Source organism: Prosopis cineraria, unplaced genomic scaffold (assembly GCF_029017545.1).
Source record: "Prosopis cineraria cultivar Desert tree isolate PC_DT_omini unplaced genomic scaffold, ASM2901754v1 PC1, whole genome shotgun sequence".
NCBI classification, from domain to species: domain Eukaryota; kingdom Viridiplantae; phylum Streptophyta; class Magnoliopsida; order Fabales; family Fabaceae; genus Prosopis; species Prosopis cineraria.
In genome coordinates, this window is record NW_026555332.1 from 16,505,567 (window position 1) to 16,527,348 (window position 21,782).

Consider the following 21,782-nt stretch of genomic DNA (forward strand, 5'->3'; position numbering starts at 1 on the left):
CATTTTTACCCAAAATGGTCCATATGCCATAGCATGTGCCATAAGCATCACATCATGTGGTGCAAAGCCACCAATTCACACTTTGTGTTGCGGTGCACATGACAATTTTTGTTATCATGACAAGTTATATTAGATGAACTTTTGACGTGTACTATTTTCACATACAATGTCCGATTAGAGTGATTTAAGACCTATTCATCACTTATTTCATAATATAACTAATGACACAAGTTTTATCTCAATCTAATATTACATTTTAAAATTGAACATCTAAATGCAAAAATGACCATTTTATGTCATTTTCACTCGAGCATCCCAAATCTAAACCTTATGTCATTAGTCACCTCTTAGGGCTTGGCCACATTCAATAGGATATTTTCCACCTGAATGACCAAATCAAATCATAAAAAATACAATCATATGCAATATTGGCTACTCAAACTCCGTTGTTCACATAATAGGTCCCTTTTTCCATAAAATTAGTTATATGGCCAAACTTTGCACATTCGTCAATTCAAATCACACAACCATGCACTTGTACTAGTATCTTAACCCTCCCTATCACATTTCACATAATTTCACAACATTACAATCCACAAGGCTAACATACATACATAATCACAAAAGTGCAATAAAACACAACATATGTATGCATTTCTATAGCAACGTATAAACATTGATAATATTTATAACAAGAAAATTCATTACACAAAAATCGAGTGACCTTTTTTAGTCTCACTACTCCTAGTCCAAGTCTCTCCCTTTGCTCTTATCCATGTTAGAACCTATAAAATAGTAATCATAAGATGGGACAGAGTCCCAATAACATGTAAATTACAAATAAGTAAACAAAACATAATTTTTAGTATTGTTCTCATTTCCATAGTAAATATATATATATCTATATATTATAATCAATTTTGTAAAACTGTTTTCTCACACATGATCATCTACCCAACTAAACCCTATAGGCTCTATTGGACCAACGCTATGCACATTAATCCAAGTATACCTTCAATGGTAGAATCACCTTGTCAAAGGTGTTTTGTCCCACTTCTAGACTATGAATTAGCCCTATCACACACATTTGTCAATGTGTTATTACTTGAACACTACATCTCATACTTGCTAAGGAGCATAATCTCCAACATCGCACTTATATGAGCACTAAGGAGGGAAATTCTCCAAGACTGCATCTCGTTAGTCATTAAGGAGAATAAATGCCATGTGATCTTTAACACTAGTTCACCTAGGATGAACTCTCACCCCATATAATGATCATGCGTTTTCACACATTGTAAAATAATATATCCACATATGTATATAATATAGTTCACTTTGCTTTTAAAGAAACTTCTATAGTAATTTACTTCATGAATTTAATCTCCTTTCAAATCAAAATCATGTAAGTTTCAAAGTATACTAATGCATGAAAATTATATATCATATAAACATATTTACTTATATATAGTTAAACTAGCTAATAGATAAAATGAATTATCCACTTACTTTAACCATTTTGTTTCTAGAAAGGGTTACTCGTGGTACTTTTCAAGCTGTTAGGATCCACTTGCTCATGTCAAACATGTGAACACATTAATCTGCACAATATAATTTAGCACTATTAGTCAATTATCAAATTGACCACAAGTACTAATTAAGATGATGAATCATAATTAGCTACCTAATCATCTTCACTTAACCATCTTAAGTCCTAACCATTCCCCTCAATCCTTTTACCACTTCTATTAGCATCCTTATAGTTCACACAAGCATTCTCACTCTTCCACCACTTCTCAATCGAGGCCCAATTGAGCTTATAGCTTTTAAGTTCTACTAGTAATCACCAAACTAGTCCGCAAAACTTAGTTTAAATCTAGATATCCATTTTCTAATTATTGAGAAATTAAGGTAGAATATGATTATAGGGTAGTACGAAACTTACCTATTAAGCGACAGGTCGGAAATACCTCCCAGGTGCTGACAATTGCTTGCCTTAGTAAAGTAAGCCTTCTCCTCCTCTTCTTTCACGTCTCTCCCTTTTCTCCTATAAAAACATGAGTTGACCCAAGCATCCTTTATCCAAATTCTATACCATACAGTGTGTCACACTGTGCACAAGCCGCGACACGTGTCATTGTGAGGAAATTCTCACTGTGGCTTATATGTTTCACTTTGGATTGCTATTCTCCCACTCGATCTTATTCATACAATCATTCATCAACCCAAAAAGTCAACTCACCCTCCAAAACTATGATTATTCAATTAATCACTAATTTACTAATTTTACCCCTAACATTTTTGAATAAAATATTTAGGATGTTACACATAAAGTTATAATAATCCACTAACAAATACTTTAACTAAACAATATCATTACTAAACTCCTTTTTTTCATATGCACTCTTTCCACAACATCGTAACATGAAGACATGTCATTTTATTTTAATATATTCGAAGGTTTAAATGTAAAAGCTATAGGTAAAAAGAAATAAATAAATCAAACTACTTCATATATATCATATCATCTCCCAACACCTATATATGTAAGCAAGCTCCTTAATCTCAAGTTGAACAAAAAAATTGAATATCTTCTATATTTAGTTTAATTAATTAATTATTCATTACACATATTAAGTCATTCAACTAAATCAAAAATTCCTCCTCCCACATTTCCCCAACACCTTACATGCATTCTAAAATCAAGTCATATGAGTACCAGGGTTTATAAGTTTCTAACCATACAACTCCCAAGCATCGACATGTTCTCTACAAGTTTTTATAAATTCAATTTCATAACAAGATTCAACTTAGTATAAGAGAAAAAAAAATCTTAAATTTAAATTTAAATCATTAATACATTAATTACATTCCAACTTTTCTACACATTTTCACAAACACCTTGTGGGCATCAAAATTCAATCTACATCATCAAATTTCTTACTCTTCAAATCTTTAATCAACAATTCCTAAACATTTACATAAGTTTACTATGATTCCCAAATTGATGTCTTTATAAAAAACAAATCCATTCAAACAACACTAAAAATGTTTCCTTTTTTCCATTACGACAATATATATATATATATATATATGTAACTGCAATACCTACCTAAAATGAACACCTTGACTTGCCAAATCTCCATTTTCATTGAACTTCAACTTCACGTGCAGCAACTAAACAAAGGAGGAGAATGACATATTTATCCATTCACTCCACAAGACACACACATGGCAAAGAAAGAGGATTGGGAAGAAAGAAATTTGAACCTACACACCACATGTTAGCAACAGTACGGAACAAAGGAAAAGAAGATTATTTTGTTTATGTGAGGAGCAAGGGAAGAAGAATATCAGAAGATGGGATTAGAGTTGGAAGACGATCAAGCACACTAAATGGAGACCTACAGGGATGATAGATAGCACTCTCCACATGCACACGCCATCAATAGGAAGGACAAGGGAAGAAGGTGATTCTCGAACCCTCTACCCCTTTCTCAATTTACAAACATAGAAACAAAATGGGAATGAAGGGGAAATATCTAATGTCTTTAAGAGGGAACTTTGGTAATTTCATACAGTTGAAGGAAAATAAAATATCTACCTTGGTAAATTTGAGCTCAAGATTTGAAAATGGCAAACTCATTTTGTTATATCTACCACAACATTATAAATAATATAATTAAAAATATATTATTATAAATCTTAATATTAATATTACATTTTCTTAGGGTCATTACAAAGCAAAAGAGGAAACGGGCTTCATCGGGGTAGAAAAAGTAGCATATGTGGAGAGAGTGGTTTCTCCTCACTTATCTCGCTCAACACCACATGTTCACGTAAGGGTCAAATGAAGTTATTTAACAATAAGCATTCCTAAAAGCTAATGTCAGGGCAACACTATTCTAATTTCAAAAGGAGGCCAACATTGATCCAATAAAAGGTTAAGGATACTAGGTGAATAAGTTCCAAGGCATATTTTTTCCTTTGAGCCCAAAATATACCATGTTTCATATAATTATCTTCATGAAAAAAGGAAAGAAAAATTATATTAAACTTAAATTGCATTAAGCTCATTACCTTTGTACTCATATAGCCCTCTCTATTCTAATATAGCCAAGAATCTCTCAATCTCTCAAAGCTAATTCTATTGTGATTCTTTTCAAGTTTAAGTATTTAACTTATCTTGAATATTCTATTGGACCAATTTCATCATTTCAAAAGTCTTTTGGAAGATATTAATCCTTGTTTCGTATCAAAATTAAATTTTGAAGCTTATGTGCATTTATAGCTAAAGTGGTCCTTTATACCTGTACAAGCATTGTTATGCCAATATAAGCATCTCTTATTCACCTATCTTTTGACTTATATTGATATAGCTTCCTTATTCCTCTATAACTCTAGTTGTACTAGTACAACTATCTTTATACCTCAAAATTTTCTTTAAGCCTCTATTTATCTCTGTATTCTGATATAGTGATTCTTATTTGGATATAAATCCTCTTATTCCAAAATATCCCTGGTTATATGAGTATAACTTCCTTTATTCAGGTATAATCATATTTATTCCAATATAGTGTCTTATAAATCACTATCTTTTATGAAGATTTATTTCAATACAAATGAGTTATTCCAAAACAATGAATGTTGTGCATTATCTTTGAATGTTCTTGACTCTACTTGTATCTCTCTTTATTTTGGTATAAACATCAATATTCTTACTCTATTTTTTGTGTTTGATCTCAAGATATTCAAAACTCATTCCTAGCTTAATCCTTTCATTTTCTATAAATTGTGTTTGCATTATAACCCTCATAGAATCCTTTTAAAAACAACCTTAGGTATTATTAAATTGTTATATATTCTTCAATTATCCTTTATACCCGTATAACATTGGCTCTACTAATATAAACCTTAACTACCTTTTGTCAGAGCTTTAAATGCAAAGAGCCATTACTTTCCTTACTTGCCAAAGGCATGAAACTCTGCCAAAAAGTATTGTGCCACCTCTTTTTCAAAGAAAGCTGGAAGGAAAGAAGTTGAAGAGTCTAACAGTTAACCACATGTGTCTAGTGGATCATTTAAAAGATCAACTATAAATAGATGTATTTATGAAGATCCTTTGATTATGTATGCATTAATTCCACTAAATAATGGACAAAATCAAGGTCATCATCCTTGCTAGTTTAAGTAAACCTGTGATGGGAATGTATACTCTGATTGTAAACTTGTAAAACTTCACCTCAATTAATAAATAGCCATTAAAATTTATATGATTAAATAATTAAAATATAAAATATGACCATGATTCAATTTAAATATATTTCAAATATAACTAATTGAAATTAAATATATCTACATTGATAATTATCATACTCAGCATATAAATTTTAAAATAGGGTAAATTATTTTTTGTATGTCTATTTTCTTTTATATTAACGTTATTTTTACTTTTTCAGCTTTATTTAATTTTAAACCATGTTCTATTGCTTCTATAAATCTAATTTTATATAATATATACCTAACTCGCTCAAGTCGATAAAAATCAATGAGTTTAATTGAGTTTATATTTAGTAAGAGTTCATGAGTGAATTAATATAATTTTATAAGCTAGAAACATAAAAATAGTAAATTCGAAGAGTCAACTCTTGAGTTTATTTGAGTTAGCATTTGGTCTGAGTCTATGAGTAAGTTGACTTAATTTTATAAACTACAAACATAAAAATAATAAACTTAGACAACAATAATCAAGATATTTGGATTGAAGCTTCTCATGTATAGGTGTTTCATTTTTGTTGGAAATGTGGGGTGCATTGGGCATATCGAGACGAATTGTATTGTCTAGATAAGGGCTTTATGTGATGTCTATCTTTATAAGAATGCATGCGAAGGGGATCTTTTTTATTTTTTTTTAATCAAATGGGCTTAAATTTTGTTAAGAACATTCGTCTTCCTTTGTTTCATAAGAAGAATTTAATCTCCTAACCAAAATTTGATTTTAAGAAAACCTTCAAAGATTTGGTGGCACCAATAGAAGTATAATATAGAATAAATATACCCCATTGGCACTATTATATTGAACTCATGATGTCTCATCATCACTCGCATGGCTCCTTTGGTCATTATTAGTTATTGCAGACATGACATATCATTGTTATGGAAGCGGTGGCTTTTCCAAAAGGGTTGGCGATAATTCTTTTTAGGGTGTGATTCAATTGGAGCTTTTTACTTCTTCATGCTATTTTCATGAGTCAATGCATGTTCAAAGTCTGAATCTAGTTATTTGAAGCCTGGAACTCATCACTCAAGCCTCTTCCATAGGGGCTAAAGAAGTTGTAGCTGTGAAGTATTTAAGCTGGAACTGTTGCAGTGTAAGGAAGGTTACAACAATTCAAAGATCGAAGCAGGTGGCCAAACTTCACGACTTTGATTTTGTCCATCTTACTGAAGAAAACTTCTAATTTCTTTTGCAAGTTCTTTTTTGTTATTATATATTCAATCGCGACTTTGATTATCTTATTACTATAGATTGGTTTTTCAACCCGTGCAAATGCAACATGTTGAAAACTACAACCATAGGTAATTTATTAATAATATTTAACAAAACAAATACATGGACCGGGCAATGACTGACGGCAATCACATTACATATAAAACAAAATAGAAGAAAGTATGAGAGTGAAAGCGCGAATGCTATAAATATATTGACACAATATAAAAGATTGAACATAATTTTTGTTTTGGTCAATACAGACGAGAAAATGTGCTTTCATTCTCCTTTCAGCTATATTGTAAAGCGCTTCCATAGCTCGCTTTCTTTATTTGATAATGAGAATATATTATAAGATCCTGTAACAAGATATTATATAAATCCATTAGTCCGTGCCCTGTAGGCAAGTATAATCACAAAAAACGGATTTTTCAATAAATATATAAATATAAATATATATATATATATATATATGTTCAAATGAAATGAAACTAATACTAGGCTAATTGACTAGATCAAGTTTCATTCACCAGGTGGAACTCAAAATCAAACTCATATTAGCTATATATTCACGATAGATTGACTTGTCATATGTAGTACAGAACATCAGTGAATTAAAATTTAAATGAATTCTTATGTGACAATATCAAATTTAAATATTGTAGTTGTACACGCATTTGAGATATTTGATCATGATAATAAAAAAGGGTTATCAACAAATTAATAATAAATAATTTTCCATGACATACATATTCACGTTAATATCACAATATTAGCACCCGAAAAGAACCTTTTCATGACGCAATTGTAATCAAATGAATGAGGAACAAAAAAGAACAAAGTAAAATGTAACTAATTAATCTTACCAAGTAGTAAGACCCATGAAAATGCAATATCTAGTAGTGGTAAGGAGGGGGTGGGGAAGAATATATATAGGGTTTGTAAACTGGGGCTGGAGGAGGAGAGTCATAGACATAAGGCTTCATGTATGGTGGAGGTGGAGAATCGTACACTGGGTAGTAATATGGAGGGTATGCATAAACTGGTGGTGGAGGAGAGGGGTATACGTATTCCTTCTTTTGGGGTGGAGGAGGTGATGGGTAAACGTAGGGCTTCTCTGGTGGTGGAGGAGATGGGTATACATATTCCTTCTTTGGTGGTGGAGGTGGAGATGGGTAAATGTATTCCTTCTTGGGAGGTGGAGGAGGAGATGGGTATACATATTCCTTCTTTGGAGGTGGAGGAGGAGATGGGTACACATAGGGCTTCTCTGGTGGAGGAGGAGATGGGTATACATATTCCTTCTTTGGGGGTGGAGGAGGAGATGGGTATAGGTATTCCTTCTTTGGGGGTGGAGGCGGAGATGGGTATAGGTATTCCTTCTTTGGAGGTGGAGGAGGAGATGGGTATACATATTCCTTCTTTGGGGGTGGAGGAGGAGATGGGTATACATATTCCTTCTTTGGGGGTGGAGGAGATGGGTATAAGTATTCCTTCTTAGGAGGTGGAGGTGGGGAAGGGTATACATATTCCTTCTTTGGAGGTGGAGGAGGTGATGAGTACACATATTCTTTCTTGGGAGGAGGAGGAGATGGATATATGTATTCCTTCTTTGGAGGTGGAGGTGGAGATGGGTATACATATTCTTTCTTTGGTGGAGGAGGAGGAGATGGATATATATAGGGCTTCTTTGGTGGCGGAGGGGAGGGATACTCATAGTAAGGTTTTTCTAATGGTGGAGGAGCAGGGTAGATATAGTCTGCAAAGGTTTCATGTGGCAGGAAACTTAGGCATACAAGTGACAAGAAGAAAGTGAGGGTGGCAGAAGCCATTTGTATTTCCATCTTTCTTAATTCAACTCCAAAGCAGGAGTTGCTTCTACTCTTTGTATTTTGGAAGTGTCTAATGCCACACCGTATATATAGAAACTCCTTCAGCACTTGGCCTCCCTCTTCGTTGCGATGGATATTATAAAATGAGAATAGGGGTGTGGGGTCACTATGACACACCGTTCTACAAGCCCATTTTCTTAAGGCTCATAACCATATTGTTCTATGCATAAGTTTAGATATCACTTTCATTTTATATTTTTATCTTTGGTTTGGTGGAGAATTTTTCTACATAATCATAAAATGTTCTTATTTTATTTTTATTTCACACGCTAATTAACTTGGTCGTCTTTAATGAATTTGAACAAGTTAAAAAATTAAGTGTGAAAATAAAGTAATAATTTTTTTTAGGCCAACGTGCACCCCAAGTAGGTTCACCAAAACCACTTTCGATTGGATGAAGGCCACGAGATATTGATTGAGAGAATAAAGTACAGATCTATATCAAGCTCCGATCCTTATTTTCTTTGTGTACGTAACGTACGAAGGGCCAAAAAAGACACTAGTAATATTTAAATTTATTTCTGACTGTGTAAGCGATATAGATTACGCTAATAGTTGATTTGTTCAAAAGTCGTATTTCATTAAGTTATATACCTCTATATATAGTTTACTAATTCCACGCGACTTTCGAAATTTACAATGTCAAACATTGTGTTAATTTTGTCCCTTTGGAGACAACCGACAAAATTGGAACGAAAACATTGTCTTAATTTCTTCTTTCTTTGTGCGAGTTATTTTAATAAATTTTTTTAATAATACTAGAAATGATAAAATTGAGAGAAGTATGAAATAAAATTTAACTAAACTTTATCAATTGAAAATGAATGTAAAAGACTAATTTGGTCGTAAATAATCTTGGGAATGTGTCATAATAGCATGGAAGGGCAAAATGAAGAAAGGGAGAAGGCATAAGAAAATTGTCAATCAGATATTTATAATCTAAGATCTTGATTTTCATTATTAAATTTGGAAATTTTATATTTTATTTTATGTTTTCAAAATTTGAACATTTTTATTTTAATATAAGCAAAATTTAAAATAGATATGATTTTCTATTAGCTCATATTGTTAATATGAGACTTCTTAATTGACAATATTTTTAAAAACTAAATAAATGATAGAGTATAATGGTATTGTATAATCCATATAACTGACCCACCTTAGTAAAATAAGATTTCAACAATATTAAAGCCATCAACAATAACCCTTCGTTTGAATATGGGAAAAACTATGGAGCAAAGAAAATTAGAAGAGAAAAACTCTTACAAATATTAAAAATTTTACTAGTTTTAAAACTTTCTTTTCATATTTTTCTCTTGTCCCTATCACCTTTCTATCTATCCAAACTAAGCCTAAGGATCCACACCCTTTGTAGATCAAATTACAACAAAAGGATTCCTCGGATTAAATGTTTATTTTTATTATTCTTTATTTAATAGCACAAACTAATATCTCTAATTTATAAATTACTTTTGTCGTTTCATTTATTTTTCCCATCGTATTCCATTTAAAATGAGCCCGTTGAAGAATGAAAAAGAAAGACTATCCTTTTCTTAGAAATCAAGGGTTGATAATAAAATTTATTTCTACATGTGAATAATATTATGACACGATATAGGAGGACGTATAAAATTTATATCTTTAGAAGCTCATATAATACATTAGTTGTGATATCATTCTCAAAATAAATAATATAGAATAACATGAACGATTTATACTTCACAGTTTTAAAATATCTTTTTGTCGCCAATCTCTATTAAAAATATTTTTTTTAAGTATAGTTCAAAGAGAAGAATATTAACAAGGAAATGATAAACCTTCATTAATCACTACAATAATTTTGATCTATGACTAGGGGGACAAAACCATTGCCCATAGTCTAAATATAAGCAACAGTTTTGAGCTTCAAAAATAGACAATGATTTTTGCCTGTTGTCATGCATGTTTTTCCAACAATTTATGCCTATATCCTAAAACTAATAGGCAACGGTTTGTTCTCGTAGTTTATTCATTTTAGGCAACAGTCTACTTGTGTTGCCTTGTTACAAGTCTTAATCATTGCCGTAGACTATAATTGTTACTCCCTCCTATTCACTTTATTAGTTACATGTTGAAAAGGGTGAAGTGATCCACCTTATAAATTATTAAATTGATTGTGATATTTTATTTTAAATAAAATATCTAAACTATCCTTAAAAAATAAAAGAAAGAAAAACAGAAAAATAATATTATATATTTTATTTATTTTTTGAGGGTTATATTTATAATTTTACTAAATTTTATTCTTTGTACTTTTGTTGTATTAATATCGATGAGGTTGGTAGAAATGACTTATAAATAGAATTGAAGGGAGTATAATACATAAACCGTAAGCTTAGACTGGAAGCAATGGTCATTAAGTGTTGCCTTTGTTCTACACTACAAGTTCTCCTTCTTGCCTAATATATTTATTATATTTTACTATTATTTGAATGATCCAACAAATGGAATTCCATATACCCCTATAAATTGACACTATATATAATGAACAACAAATAAAAGTTCAATTTAATTGATATACAAATCAACAAAATTATCGAATCTTTTACAAGTAAGAGTATAATAAGCTCTCAAAATATAGTCAACTCTAAAAACATATATGTTGGAAAGTGCACAAATAAAAAACACTTGTTAAGTTATCCAGGTGCAAGTAAACTTAAGACATGAGAAGTTACACATCAGATAAAATTAAATTTAATAACTAATATATCAAAAAGTGATTTAGTCCATAAGGTACGCTCTAATGTATCTTTTTGGTGTAGTGTTCTCTCATGTGTGTGTGTGCGCATTTACCTCTGCCACTTCTAACTCAGTGAAATCCTTTGCCACTGCACAAAAACATGAAATGATCACTGCATTACTTGTGTTTCAAAGGCGTTGATGTAGTTGAGAGAATATTGGCTTGTGTGGGGACCACTGAAATGAGAAGGTCGAATCACGAAAGAGTACCAGCTAGGCATCCAAAGAAAAGATTTACAGAATGATGTGAACGATTTATAGTAAAGTATACTTCTCAGTTTTAAAGTATATTTTTGTTGCCAATCTCCATTAAAATATCTTTTGTACTGTTACGTATATTACAAAGAATAGAAAATAATATTAACTAATGTCTCATTTGGTTATTAAAAAGAAATGGATTGAAAAAATAAATATAATATAAAAATAAGATGATGAAAAGGAGAAAAAAGTAATTTAATTCATACGGTTGGAAATCATAATTCATGAAATTTTTGAAGAGTATGATAATTCTCACATTAATAATACATATTAATGAGTTTTATCATGCTTTCTCAAGGGTAAGGGTAATTTAGTTTATTTTTATTTTGATTTTTTTTATTCTATTTCATTCTAGCAACAAAGCAGCACCTAAGGAAATGAACCTAACCTCCGGTGATGTCACCAATGACATGGCACACATGGCAATCTCACCCTTGGTTATTGTGAACTCATTAGCGATTTTCCTACTCCCGGCCGGTTTTGGCGTCCCTCTTGGCTGAAGGAGGCGGGGCAGCACCAAGTACGACATAGTGATGAGATAGCCATGGAGATCTCGGATGCAATGAAGACAAGATACAGATGAAGAGAAGAGCAAGAACACATGACTTAAAGACGATAGGGCTAAGAAAGGTTTTAGACCGTTCAGAAATCTGACCCAATTCTTTGATAACTTCATTCGACTTTTTGCCATAGGATCCAGATCATGAGAAGCCGATCAAATTCTTGGAGTCGTCTTGAAACACTAATGAGTAATGAGAAGAGACTCTTTAGTTGGCTACGACTCTTGAACTCTCGGCCTAAATTCCTCATATCTCTTTGATACAAGAAACAGAACACTCAAAAAGCCCAAAACCAGCCTACTCTTGATATCGTGTTAACTACAGTATAAATAGAATAATATTAACATGGAAATTAAACACTACCTAACTTTTTGACGATGACTTTTATTTTTATAAAAAATAATTTATATAATTATTTTTAGTAATAACATTTATTTTCATTAAAAATATTTTTAAAAATAAATATAATTTTAAAATTATATAAAATAATTTATAAAATTATCATTTAAATTATTAAGAAAATTTCTTATGAATTATTTTAAAAATTTAAAATTAAATAAAATCATTCAAAAGGTATTTATGAAATTAAATTTCTTATTTTAGATATAGAATTAGAAATAAATGATATATAAGATAGTGAAACAAAAAGAATAAATAGTGAAGATGTGTTAGGTTTAAATGATAAACCTTCATTAATCATCTAAAAATGATAATGAGAAACAAACCCAACTAAAATGATTTACATAATAATATAACCTTATCTTTAAGGGTGAACGAACCCCAATCAATGGGGACATACTAACCATGAAGGTTTACAATTATAATTTTCCTAGTTCAATAAAATTATACGTTACCCCCTTTATATAGATTTAGGGATATCAACTAATTAAGTTCTTAATACTAATCACACATTAATGCTATATTATTCCAACATTGATATATTTTTGTTTTAATATATCTGCATTTTGAAGTTTAGTAAAAGTAAACATTTGATTCTCTAACTTTGAGGAAAATTTTGTTCAAATCTCATAAGTTAAAGGGTTAATATGAGATCATAATAACTTTTTAGAATTTTGTTGAAATTCAATAAAATTAAATGACTAAAGTGAAACTTAGCTCAAAGTTATGAGATCATTAGATACACTTTCGTCTTGAAGTTTCGGTTCTATTTCAAGACATAGCTTTTTAGAATTTAATGAAGCATTAATTATTTAAATCATTTTACCTTCATTTTTAAAAATAATTGTATCCGATCTTATTTTAAAAAAAAATTGCATCTCGAGCAGATTTTAATCTAGAAAATAAAACAAAATAACAAAGCTTAGATTAGTCAAACGGCATTAGTTTTAGATGCAATAATCTGGGCCATTCGATAATTTTTTAGTTTGTTTGTATAACCTTAAGCAACATATATTTCAAAATAAGAGGATTCGTTAAGAAAAGATTAATTTATCAGCCTCTTTAAATTACTCCTTTCTCCTTGTTAAACTTGTCCCTATAGTTTAAGTAATTAATCACTTTCTGTAATCCGTTATCTCAGCCCCCAGCATCAGGGAACATTTAAGCAGAAAGATTGAATAGGGACCATATAAATCACAAAAAAATAATAATAATAATAATAACGAATGACACCCAAAAAAATAAAATCACAGGTGCAATTTTCAAATTCAGCGGTTAATTTTTTGTTGCCTTACATTGGATTAATGTTTTTCTTCTAAAAATTGTACAAGTCAAATAAAAAAATTTCATAAGTATCTCTCTTAAATTTAGTTGTCTTCCTATCTGCTTTATTTTTTAATTTCTACATAATTCCATTTAGTAAAATTATATTGTAATTTTAATTTTAATTCACGCTAAATAACTAGGTCTTCCTAAAGAGTTTGAACAAGTTAGTACTTATTATTATTATTATTATTATTATTATTATTATTTTATATTATTTTTTGATATCGAACAAGTTAATACTTCGTTGAACACACTAACAATATTTGAATAAAAGAAGAGAATAAAAGTGGGCTTTTATGAACCGCAAGAAAGCCTAGCAGAGAATAAAAGTGGACGACCACGATACTAGCAACATTTAAATACATTTTGACTATGTAAGCAATATAAACAATATTGATAGAAGATTTAATCAAAACTCGCGTTCGTTATTTTAATATTTTATGGTTTAATATTTTTAGAGAAATTCTTGGTAGACTAGGTGCACAATGTTATTTATATTCTGTTCAATAAAAACACAATATTTAGATAATATTAAATATAAATTAATTTTATCATTAACAATAATAGAAAAAGAAAAAATATGAAGTTAAAATATATATTTTGTTATAAGAATAAAATTAATTAAAATAATATCACATAAAAAACAACGTTTTTTTTTTTTACACATATCCGTGCTCTCACGTAGAGCTTGTCGTCTCTCCCAGTGAGAGTTTGCGTCTCACGTTGCCCACTGCGGCAGTGCATATCGTCACCTACTTATACAGAAGCGGTGACTTCTGTGAGCCTCGTCTCAAAGAGCTTGCCTTAGGGCCTTCTTGTCTCTCTCTCTCTCTCTCTCTCTCTCTCTCTCTCTCTCTCTCACATCTCCTTCTCTGTGTGCGATTTTGGCTGTGTCTCTTTGTTCTCCTTAGTCTTTAGTACATAGAGGTCCCGGAGGATAAGGGAAAGAAGAAAGAAGATTCCAGTAGTACACCAACCCCCACACGCCGCCTTAACCTAGTATGGAAGAAAGAAGATGGAGGTGCACTTGTGAGTCGAATCCTAACCCAAAAACAGATTAATTGCTCAGCCACGCTAAACATGGTTTAAAATGGATGGGGCCTAAAAGAGGGAGTGAATGTGATTGACGCTGGAACAAACACGTTTATTTTCAAGTTTGACTCTAATCATCATAGGCGAAGAGTGCTCCAGGGAAGACCATGGTCTGTCAGCGACAATCTTCTGAGCCTACAGATTTGGAACAATTATATGGTCTTAGATGATGTTAACTTTAGTTTGATCCCATTTTGGGTTCAGTTTCACAATCTCCCTTTGGGAGCTTTCTGTAATGAAAATTTATGTACTATGGGAAATAAAGTTGAAACTGTATTGTGGATAGAGAAACCAGAGCATGAAGGCTGAATCCATCGTAATTTCATGTGTGCTCACATTCTAGTTGATACGAGTCTCCCTCTGACTCCAGGTTTTTGGTCAACACGACCCAATAGAGATGATGGTTGGATTACCATTAAATATGAGAGACTTTAAAATTTTTGCTATGGTTGCGGTAAAATAGGCCATGAAAACAGAGTATGCAAGGAACCAAAAGCTGGTTTTTGAAGGTGACAGTAAGAAACACGGCTTTGGGCCATGCATAACAGTATAAGCAGTCCGACACTCAAAGAATCTATGACACAAGATTCACCAAGACTGGGGAGAGGAAGACGGTGGAGCAGAAGAGGAGGCGCATGTTGCAACAGAGAGAGCAGAGCAAGTGGAAACGGCTATTATAAAACATAATCCTCCAATCAAGACAACATCCCCTGTAAAATTGTCTAGCACCGCCCATCAGTCCGAGCAAAGTACAGAAAGTGTCATGGTGACTGACATACTTCCAGTTTGTCTTTATCGAGATCTACCTTCAAGGTCTCCACAAAGGTCCATAGTCTTCTTGAATGGGCCTGAAATTGGGCAGCATAAAAGCCCAATTAATTTTGAGCTCAAAATGAAGTCAGCCGTATTCGAAGTAAGCCCAATTGACATTAACACTGACCCAAATGCTTTAAATGCCAGATCTGCACCAATTACTAAGACTTCTAATCCCTTGAAGGCCATCATTCCTTACTCACCTTTGTCCCCTGTTTTGGAAGTTTCAGTAAAGTTTGGTGGTTTCTCTCTAAAACGCGAAGCAAACGAAGTCTCCTCCCCCACTCATCTTAAGCGTCGCAAGTTGTTCTTGGAAGAAGATATAGTTGAAGGTCCAATTCAAGGCTCAATTATTAAACCTTTATTGCATACTTATGGTAAAAAGGGTGGTTGAAAGACTAGAAGGAAGCCTATTACCCTTGATAAATTTTTGAGTGAGTCAAATCTCTCTAATTCAGTTGATTTCACTAATCTGTCTTTGATAAATATGCCAATACGTGAAGAAATTGACTTCCCAAAAGAGTGGTTTGTTTTCCATGGTAATAAATCAAATTTCACATCTGCTTCTCTTGCTGAGGGTGTTAGTGGCTGGCCTGAAATAGCCACCAAAGAGCCATAAATATTCTAGCTTGGAATTGTCAAGGAATTGGAAAGCCCTTGGCAGTTCACAATCTCAAGAATGTGCTTTCCAAAAATAAGCCAGCTGTGGTCTTTCTTATGGAGACTAAGAAGCAGGCATTCTACTTGGAGCAAATAAAAAGATAGTGTGGCTACCTATTCTCTAAGTACGTTAATCCATTAGGCTTATCTGGTGGTCTTGCTCTATGGTGGAAGGATGATGTTGATTTAGAGGTTCTCTCTTTCTCGAAAAACTTCATTCATGCTTACTTGAAATTGTGTATTTGGGACTGCCCTTATCACACCCCAAAAATCAGGTGTGACTGGCACGGGATATGAATACAAACCTCACATCTTTTAAGCTGTGATAGGAGAAACTCTGAAATTAATACGCTAAACACACTAATAGAGTAATTAAAATTATTACAATATTAAATCATATATTCAATTTTTAAAAGAAATTGGAGGATCCTACCTGTAGTCTACATGGAGCACCTAAGGCCAGACGCCAACATAGGTATAAAGTGTAAATTTTCATCAAATTAGGATTTGACTAAAATAATTCTTCTACTTCAATTCAGTAATAAAACTCCTTAGTGGATATCTTGAGTCACGAGTTCAACTATACCATCTGAGACCAAAATATCTTTTTCCAGTGAATAACATCCTAAAAATAAATAATTGAACATGAATAAAATGAAAAGCTTGAAATAATTATGTAAGTTAAATAGACAAAATTTTCATAAAAATTTTATAAACTTCATAATAAAATGGCTTTATAAATTTCAAATAAAATCTCAAATCATTGAACTATCATAGAAAATGATAATATCACTTGATTTCAAGAAAGCATATAAATGAAATAAATATTTATAAACAAATTACTAAATAAAAACCAATAGAATATGAAATCATTAAACAATTGGATTCATAAATATAGGGACTTATCAGAACAATTAACAAACGAGGACACACAATCCACGAGAGAAATTAACCAAACGCGGCTTATGCTATGAAAACAAACGTGGACACTCAACTCACGAGAGTAAGTAACCAAACACGACCAAAGCCATGAAACAAATGTGAACACACAGTCCACGAGGGTAATGCTAATCAAATGTGGCTTGAAACCATGAAACAAACATGAGTACGATGCTCACGAATAACTATCTCTCCATTCCACGTGCGTTGGCCATCGCAGGGGGTTAGCACCTCCTATAAACACCCTGCTAACTAGGTGTACCATGGCGTGCCAAGGGCTAACGAAACTATCATTAATAATCAGTATTCTGTATAAAGTCCTCTTTTAAAACCATTTTCAAACATGCCAGAAAATCATCACTTTCAAGATATAGTTCTCATTCTCAAAATCAAACTCGCATGAATACTTTTAAGCATTAAAACTTGCCAGAACTAAATTTCTTATCCAATGCTCATGCTTCCATTTATTAAATAATCAAAAGTTGCCAATGCTAATAAAAAAGAATTTTATTAATCCTGAAAGGATATCTCATAAAAGTAAAACATTCATATGCTATGATGAATAGTTTTTCACCACCATCTTGAAACTTAAAAATGAAGAAATTTAATAGACAAAGTATCCACCAATCAATATAATTATTATTAAAATAATCAATGTAACAAAATAAATTTCAGTAAGAAAATTAATTGATAAATCAATTGGAACGCTATCCACTTACATGAAATACTCGTGAAATAATAATTTTCTCCTTCTAAACACCTCTCAATTGCATTTTGCCTACTTTATTAGCTAGACAGGAAAGACAAGTAATTTTCTTTAATGATAACTCCACTTTATAGTCCACCAATAAAATTCAACAACCCATTATCTTGTCTACAACTTATCAAAGTTCTCTCAATCAGTATTTTTACCCCTAACCTAGCAATCATAGTAAAAAAAAAAATCTTATTTCTTTCTATAATAATAACTAATATGATGTAGAAAGATATCATATAAGTTTTGAAATTTGAATTTATGAGATAAAGTCAAGTTGAAAAAATATCTTATAAGATATGATATCTTAAGTTTAATTTATGGAAATAAATTAAATTATTTTTGGTTGGCTCTTAAATGGATTAAATAAAATAGTTTAAATTAATCTATTGAATAGATCTAAATTTAAACTAACCTATTTAATCTAATTTTGAAATCAACATGGATTAATAAAGAAATTAAATCTTTGAAATTAATCCTTATTAAAATCAAATATCTTTTAAAAAATTAGATAACCAACCTCTATATAAGATAAAGGCTATGGCTTTTTTAAAAATACTGATTGAAAAGTAGAGAGAGCCACCCCCACTCTAAGAGAAAAGAGAGAGACATCATACAAGAAAAAGAGATCATCACTTCTTCAGACTCAATGATGAACAAACAGACATTAGAAGTTTGAAGTGTTAGCACATTATTTAAGCAAGAAAGATGTTCATGTGGATACCAGTAAATGAAATTGGTCATGGAGATCTAGTTCCTTAGATCCAAATGAAAAGATCCTTAAGGTTGCAATTGTAAAGGTAAAGTTCTATCTAATCTAACTTAAACAATGTCGTCCGATTTGTAATTAAAATTAGAAATTTTAAAATTTTAAATCTTCTACTACACCGCCAATTCCAACACCACCGGCTATTTCAATAACTATTTATTTTTAATTACAAAAAAAGATCATGATCCCTTTGGTAGAATTTTAATGATTCAATATCTTCATTTGATATTAATGCTTGTATGAGGTTTGTAAATGTCATTTTCCCTACAAAGGTATATATTCATATAAATGGCTTCCTCAGCGTGTCTTGTTTGGCCATCATACTACTAGAAAAAATGCTTTTAACATCAGTTTTCTTAAAATTCATTTTTAAAAATAAGGTGATGGCACTATTATAAAATATTGAAAGCTAATTAACATCGGCTATTTGGAAACCGACATAAAATATGGTTTCCACATCAGTTTCAAGTGAAACATGCAAATCATAGTTTTCCACATCGATTATTAGCAAACAAAAATGGAAAACCCACAGTAAAAATAAAAAAAAATGTTTGCTAATAACCGATATAGAAAACAATGATTTCCATGTCGGTCTCACTTGAAATCAACGTGGAAACCATATTTTACATTGGTTTTTTCAATAACTGACATTAATTAACTTTTAGTTATTTACAATAGTGCCATCATATTATGTTTAACAACGGATTTTAAGATAACTAATGTTAAAAGATTTTTCTAATAATGTACATTTCAAGATAGTAAGAAAATCATAATTTCTTTTCTAATTAGAAGATATATATGTTGAATTAAACGTTTGTATTCCTTGATCCTATAAAAAGATAGCATGTGTTCTTTGTTTCATTTGCTCAATTTTTGTCTCTCTGTAATAAATGTCAACGACATCTATAAAAATTTAATACAAGTACTCATTCCTTTTCTATTCACTTGGGCATTTGCACAAAGACAATATGGGCGTGAAATTTTAAATCAAAGATTTTTCTCTAGCCCAATAAAATGTCATATCATCATGATAACAAAAGAAATCATACAAAAAAAGAAGAAGATAAAACTCAATTAGAAAGAAACCAGGGGTGACGGGAAGGAGGACTGCACATTTGGTAAAGAATAGAGGAGAACACACAAAGAAGAGCATGAAGGAACTACTACACGAAAGTGCCAAGTGTCTGAAGTGGAAGTGTAACGCCTCACGCTACAAGTTTATTTGCTAAGTTGAGGTGGGCTCTCCTAATTCAGTTTTTACCGGGTAGTAGGTGCCACAGTATTCAGCCATAGTGTACAGCTCTTTCTGTAAGTTACCTTCACCCTATATCTATTGTTTCTTGTCTCAATTGACTATCTTGTGACCTTTCATGCATCTTGTTTTGCAAGATTTAGGATAGATGAGCACCTGGTGGCCCGTTTCATGGTAGCTATCATTGCTCCTATATGAAATTCTTGAAGGGCAACAAGGGAATGCCAGGAAACAAGGAAGTTCAGGCCCCAATGAAGAGCTCTAAGGGAATAAAATGAGGTATCTATCCAGGGAGGTGAAGACAAAGAAGGGGAAGCACTACTATAAAATCCACATTTTACTATGCCTAATTTACATCACTTTTTATAAAAGTGAGATAAAAAAATAAAAGCGAATGGAAGTTTGGTAAATAAGCGTTGAATATTTGAGCATATAAAAGATTTATCTTTTTAATTTATGGAACATTATCCACGTCACTTTTAGTAAAAACCAATGTACAACATCCTTTTTATTTTAAAATAACATGGATAATGAAAAGAAATTATTTTAAATATAATTTAATGTATTTTTTGTTTGTTATACATGTCATTTTTGTCAAAATCGATGTGGATTAATTTACCATGTCATATTAACCTTAAAATGACATTGTTATCATAATATATGAAGTTCAATACCTCTCTTGAATGCACTATACCCTTGCCCATTGTGCCATCATCTTGTGCTCTTCTTGCAAATACTAGTGGAGGTTCTTCAATTTGGTGGCCTACGCCTAACAAGTCCTCTAAAAAAAATTGAGGACCTTTGGCCCTAGTGTTATGGCTAAGTCAACACTTATCTCAATTGAAAATAATTCATCAAAAGAGAAGTCTGGTCCCTATATCTGCAGTGTCGTTGTAAGTTAATGGGCTCTTAACTCAACTAGGAAGAACCAAATAGTAAGGTAGAAGGCCTCTTCTAATTAGTTTGGAAACCCTTTTAGTTTTAGCACATTTGAGTTCTTTCTCGTTAGGGAACACATCATCCATGCCACATCTCAATACATCCCCCATCACAACCATCCTTTGACACGTATACAAGCACTATCCAAAGACTTATCATATCCAAGTAAATGCAATATACTATAATTGTTTGAGTTATGAATAGTTATTTATGGTATGTTTCCTTTTTTCGCAATCATTGCACACTCCTACCCATAAATTCAGCATTTTGATAAGTTTCTTAGTTATCTAATGAGCATTATTGAGTTAATTATCTAGATTTTACTAGTGGTGTCTCCTTTCTATTTGTAAGAGTCACTAGACAGCTTCTCCAGTAGAGCAAGGCCTATGGATTTCTTTGGCCTTGACTCAGTTCTTTAGGAAGAGAGCTCGAACCCACCAGATATCTTTTAAACTAGCATCTGAGTAGCTTTCCAAATGATTAGAAAGCTACTCTAGCTTGATTTTTCTATGATCACTCCGCTCAAATTTCCCTCATCATGTTAGCCTAATGGAGCATACAATTAACAATATATAGTACACATGATCAATGCACAATCCTTATTACTCTCCTTATTTCCTATATGATTGAATCCATAGATTACTTTTATGTATAGGACTAGTCTATGTGACTTAGCTAGCCCAAGCTCTCCAATTATGAAGTACCACCTAGCCAAAGGCTCCCATAGTCACCCTTAAACTATAGACTTACCCTTTTATGAATCAAAAGGATGACATAATGCCCAACCTACACTGTTCCCTGTAAGAACTAGTGATACTAAGAAATTCCCAACTTATGCCATTTCCTGAAGGATATAATAAC

General features: G+C 31.8%; 2 protein-coding genes across 2 annotated transcripts; both read right to left on the bottom strand.

The window, feature by feature from the left end:
- Positions 1–6,560: 6,560 nt before the first annotated feature.
- On the bottom strand, positions 6,561–8,390 carry LOC129307216 (extensin-3-like). Its single transcript, XM_054948111.1, has 2 exons — positions 7,357–8,390; positions 6,561–6,849 (listed from the first exon to the last, which is right to left on the bottom strand). Exon 1 carries the CDS (start codon positions 8,332–8,334, stop codon positions 7,387–7,389), a length of 948 nt encoding a protein of 315 aa, XP_054804086.1. The 5' UTR covers positions 8,335–8,390; the 3' UTR covers positions 6,561–6,849; positions 7,357–7,386.
- Positions 8,391–11,193: 2,803 nt separating this feature from the next.
- On the bottom strand, positions 11,194–12,187 carry LOC129310700 (uncharacterized). Its single transcript, XM_054952618.1, has 2 exons — positions 11,807–12,187; positions 11,194–11,337 (listed from the first exon to the last, which is right to left on the bottom strand). The coding sequence occupies exons 1-2, from the start codon at positions 12,107–12,109 to the stop codon at positions 11,290–11,292; spliced, it is 351 nt and encodes a 116-aa protein (XP_054808593.1). The 5' UTR covers positions 12,110–12,187; the 3' UTR covers positions 11,194–11,289.
- Positions 12,188–21,782: the final 9,595 nt, after the last annotated feature.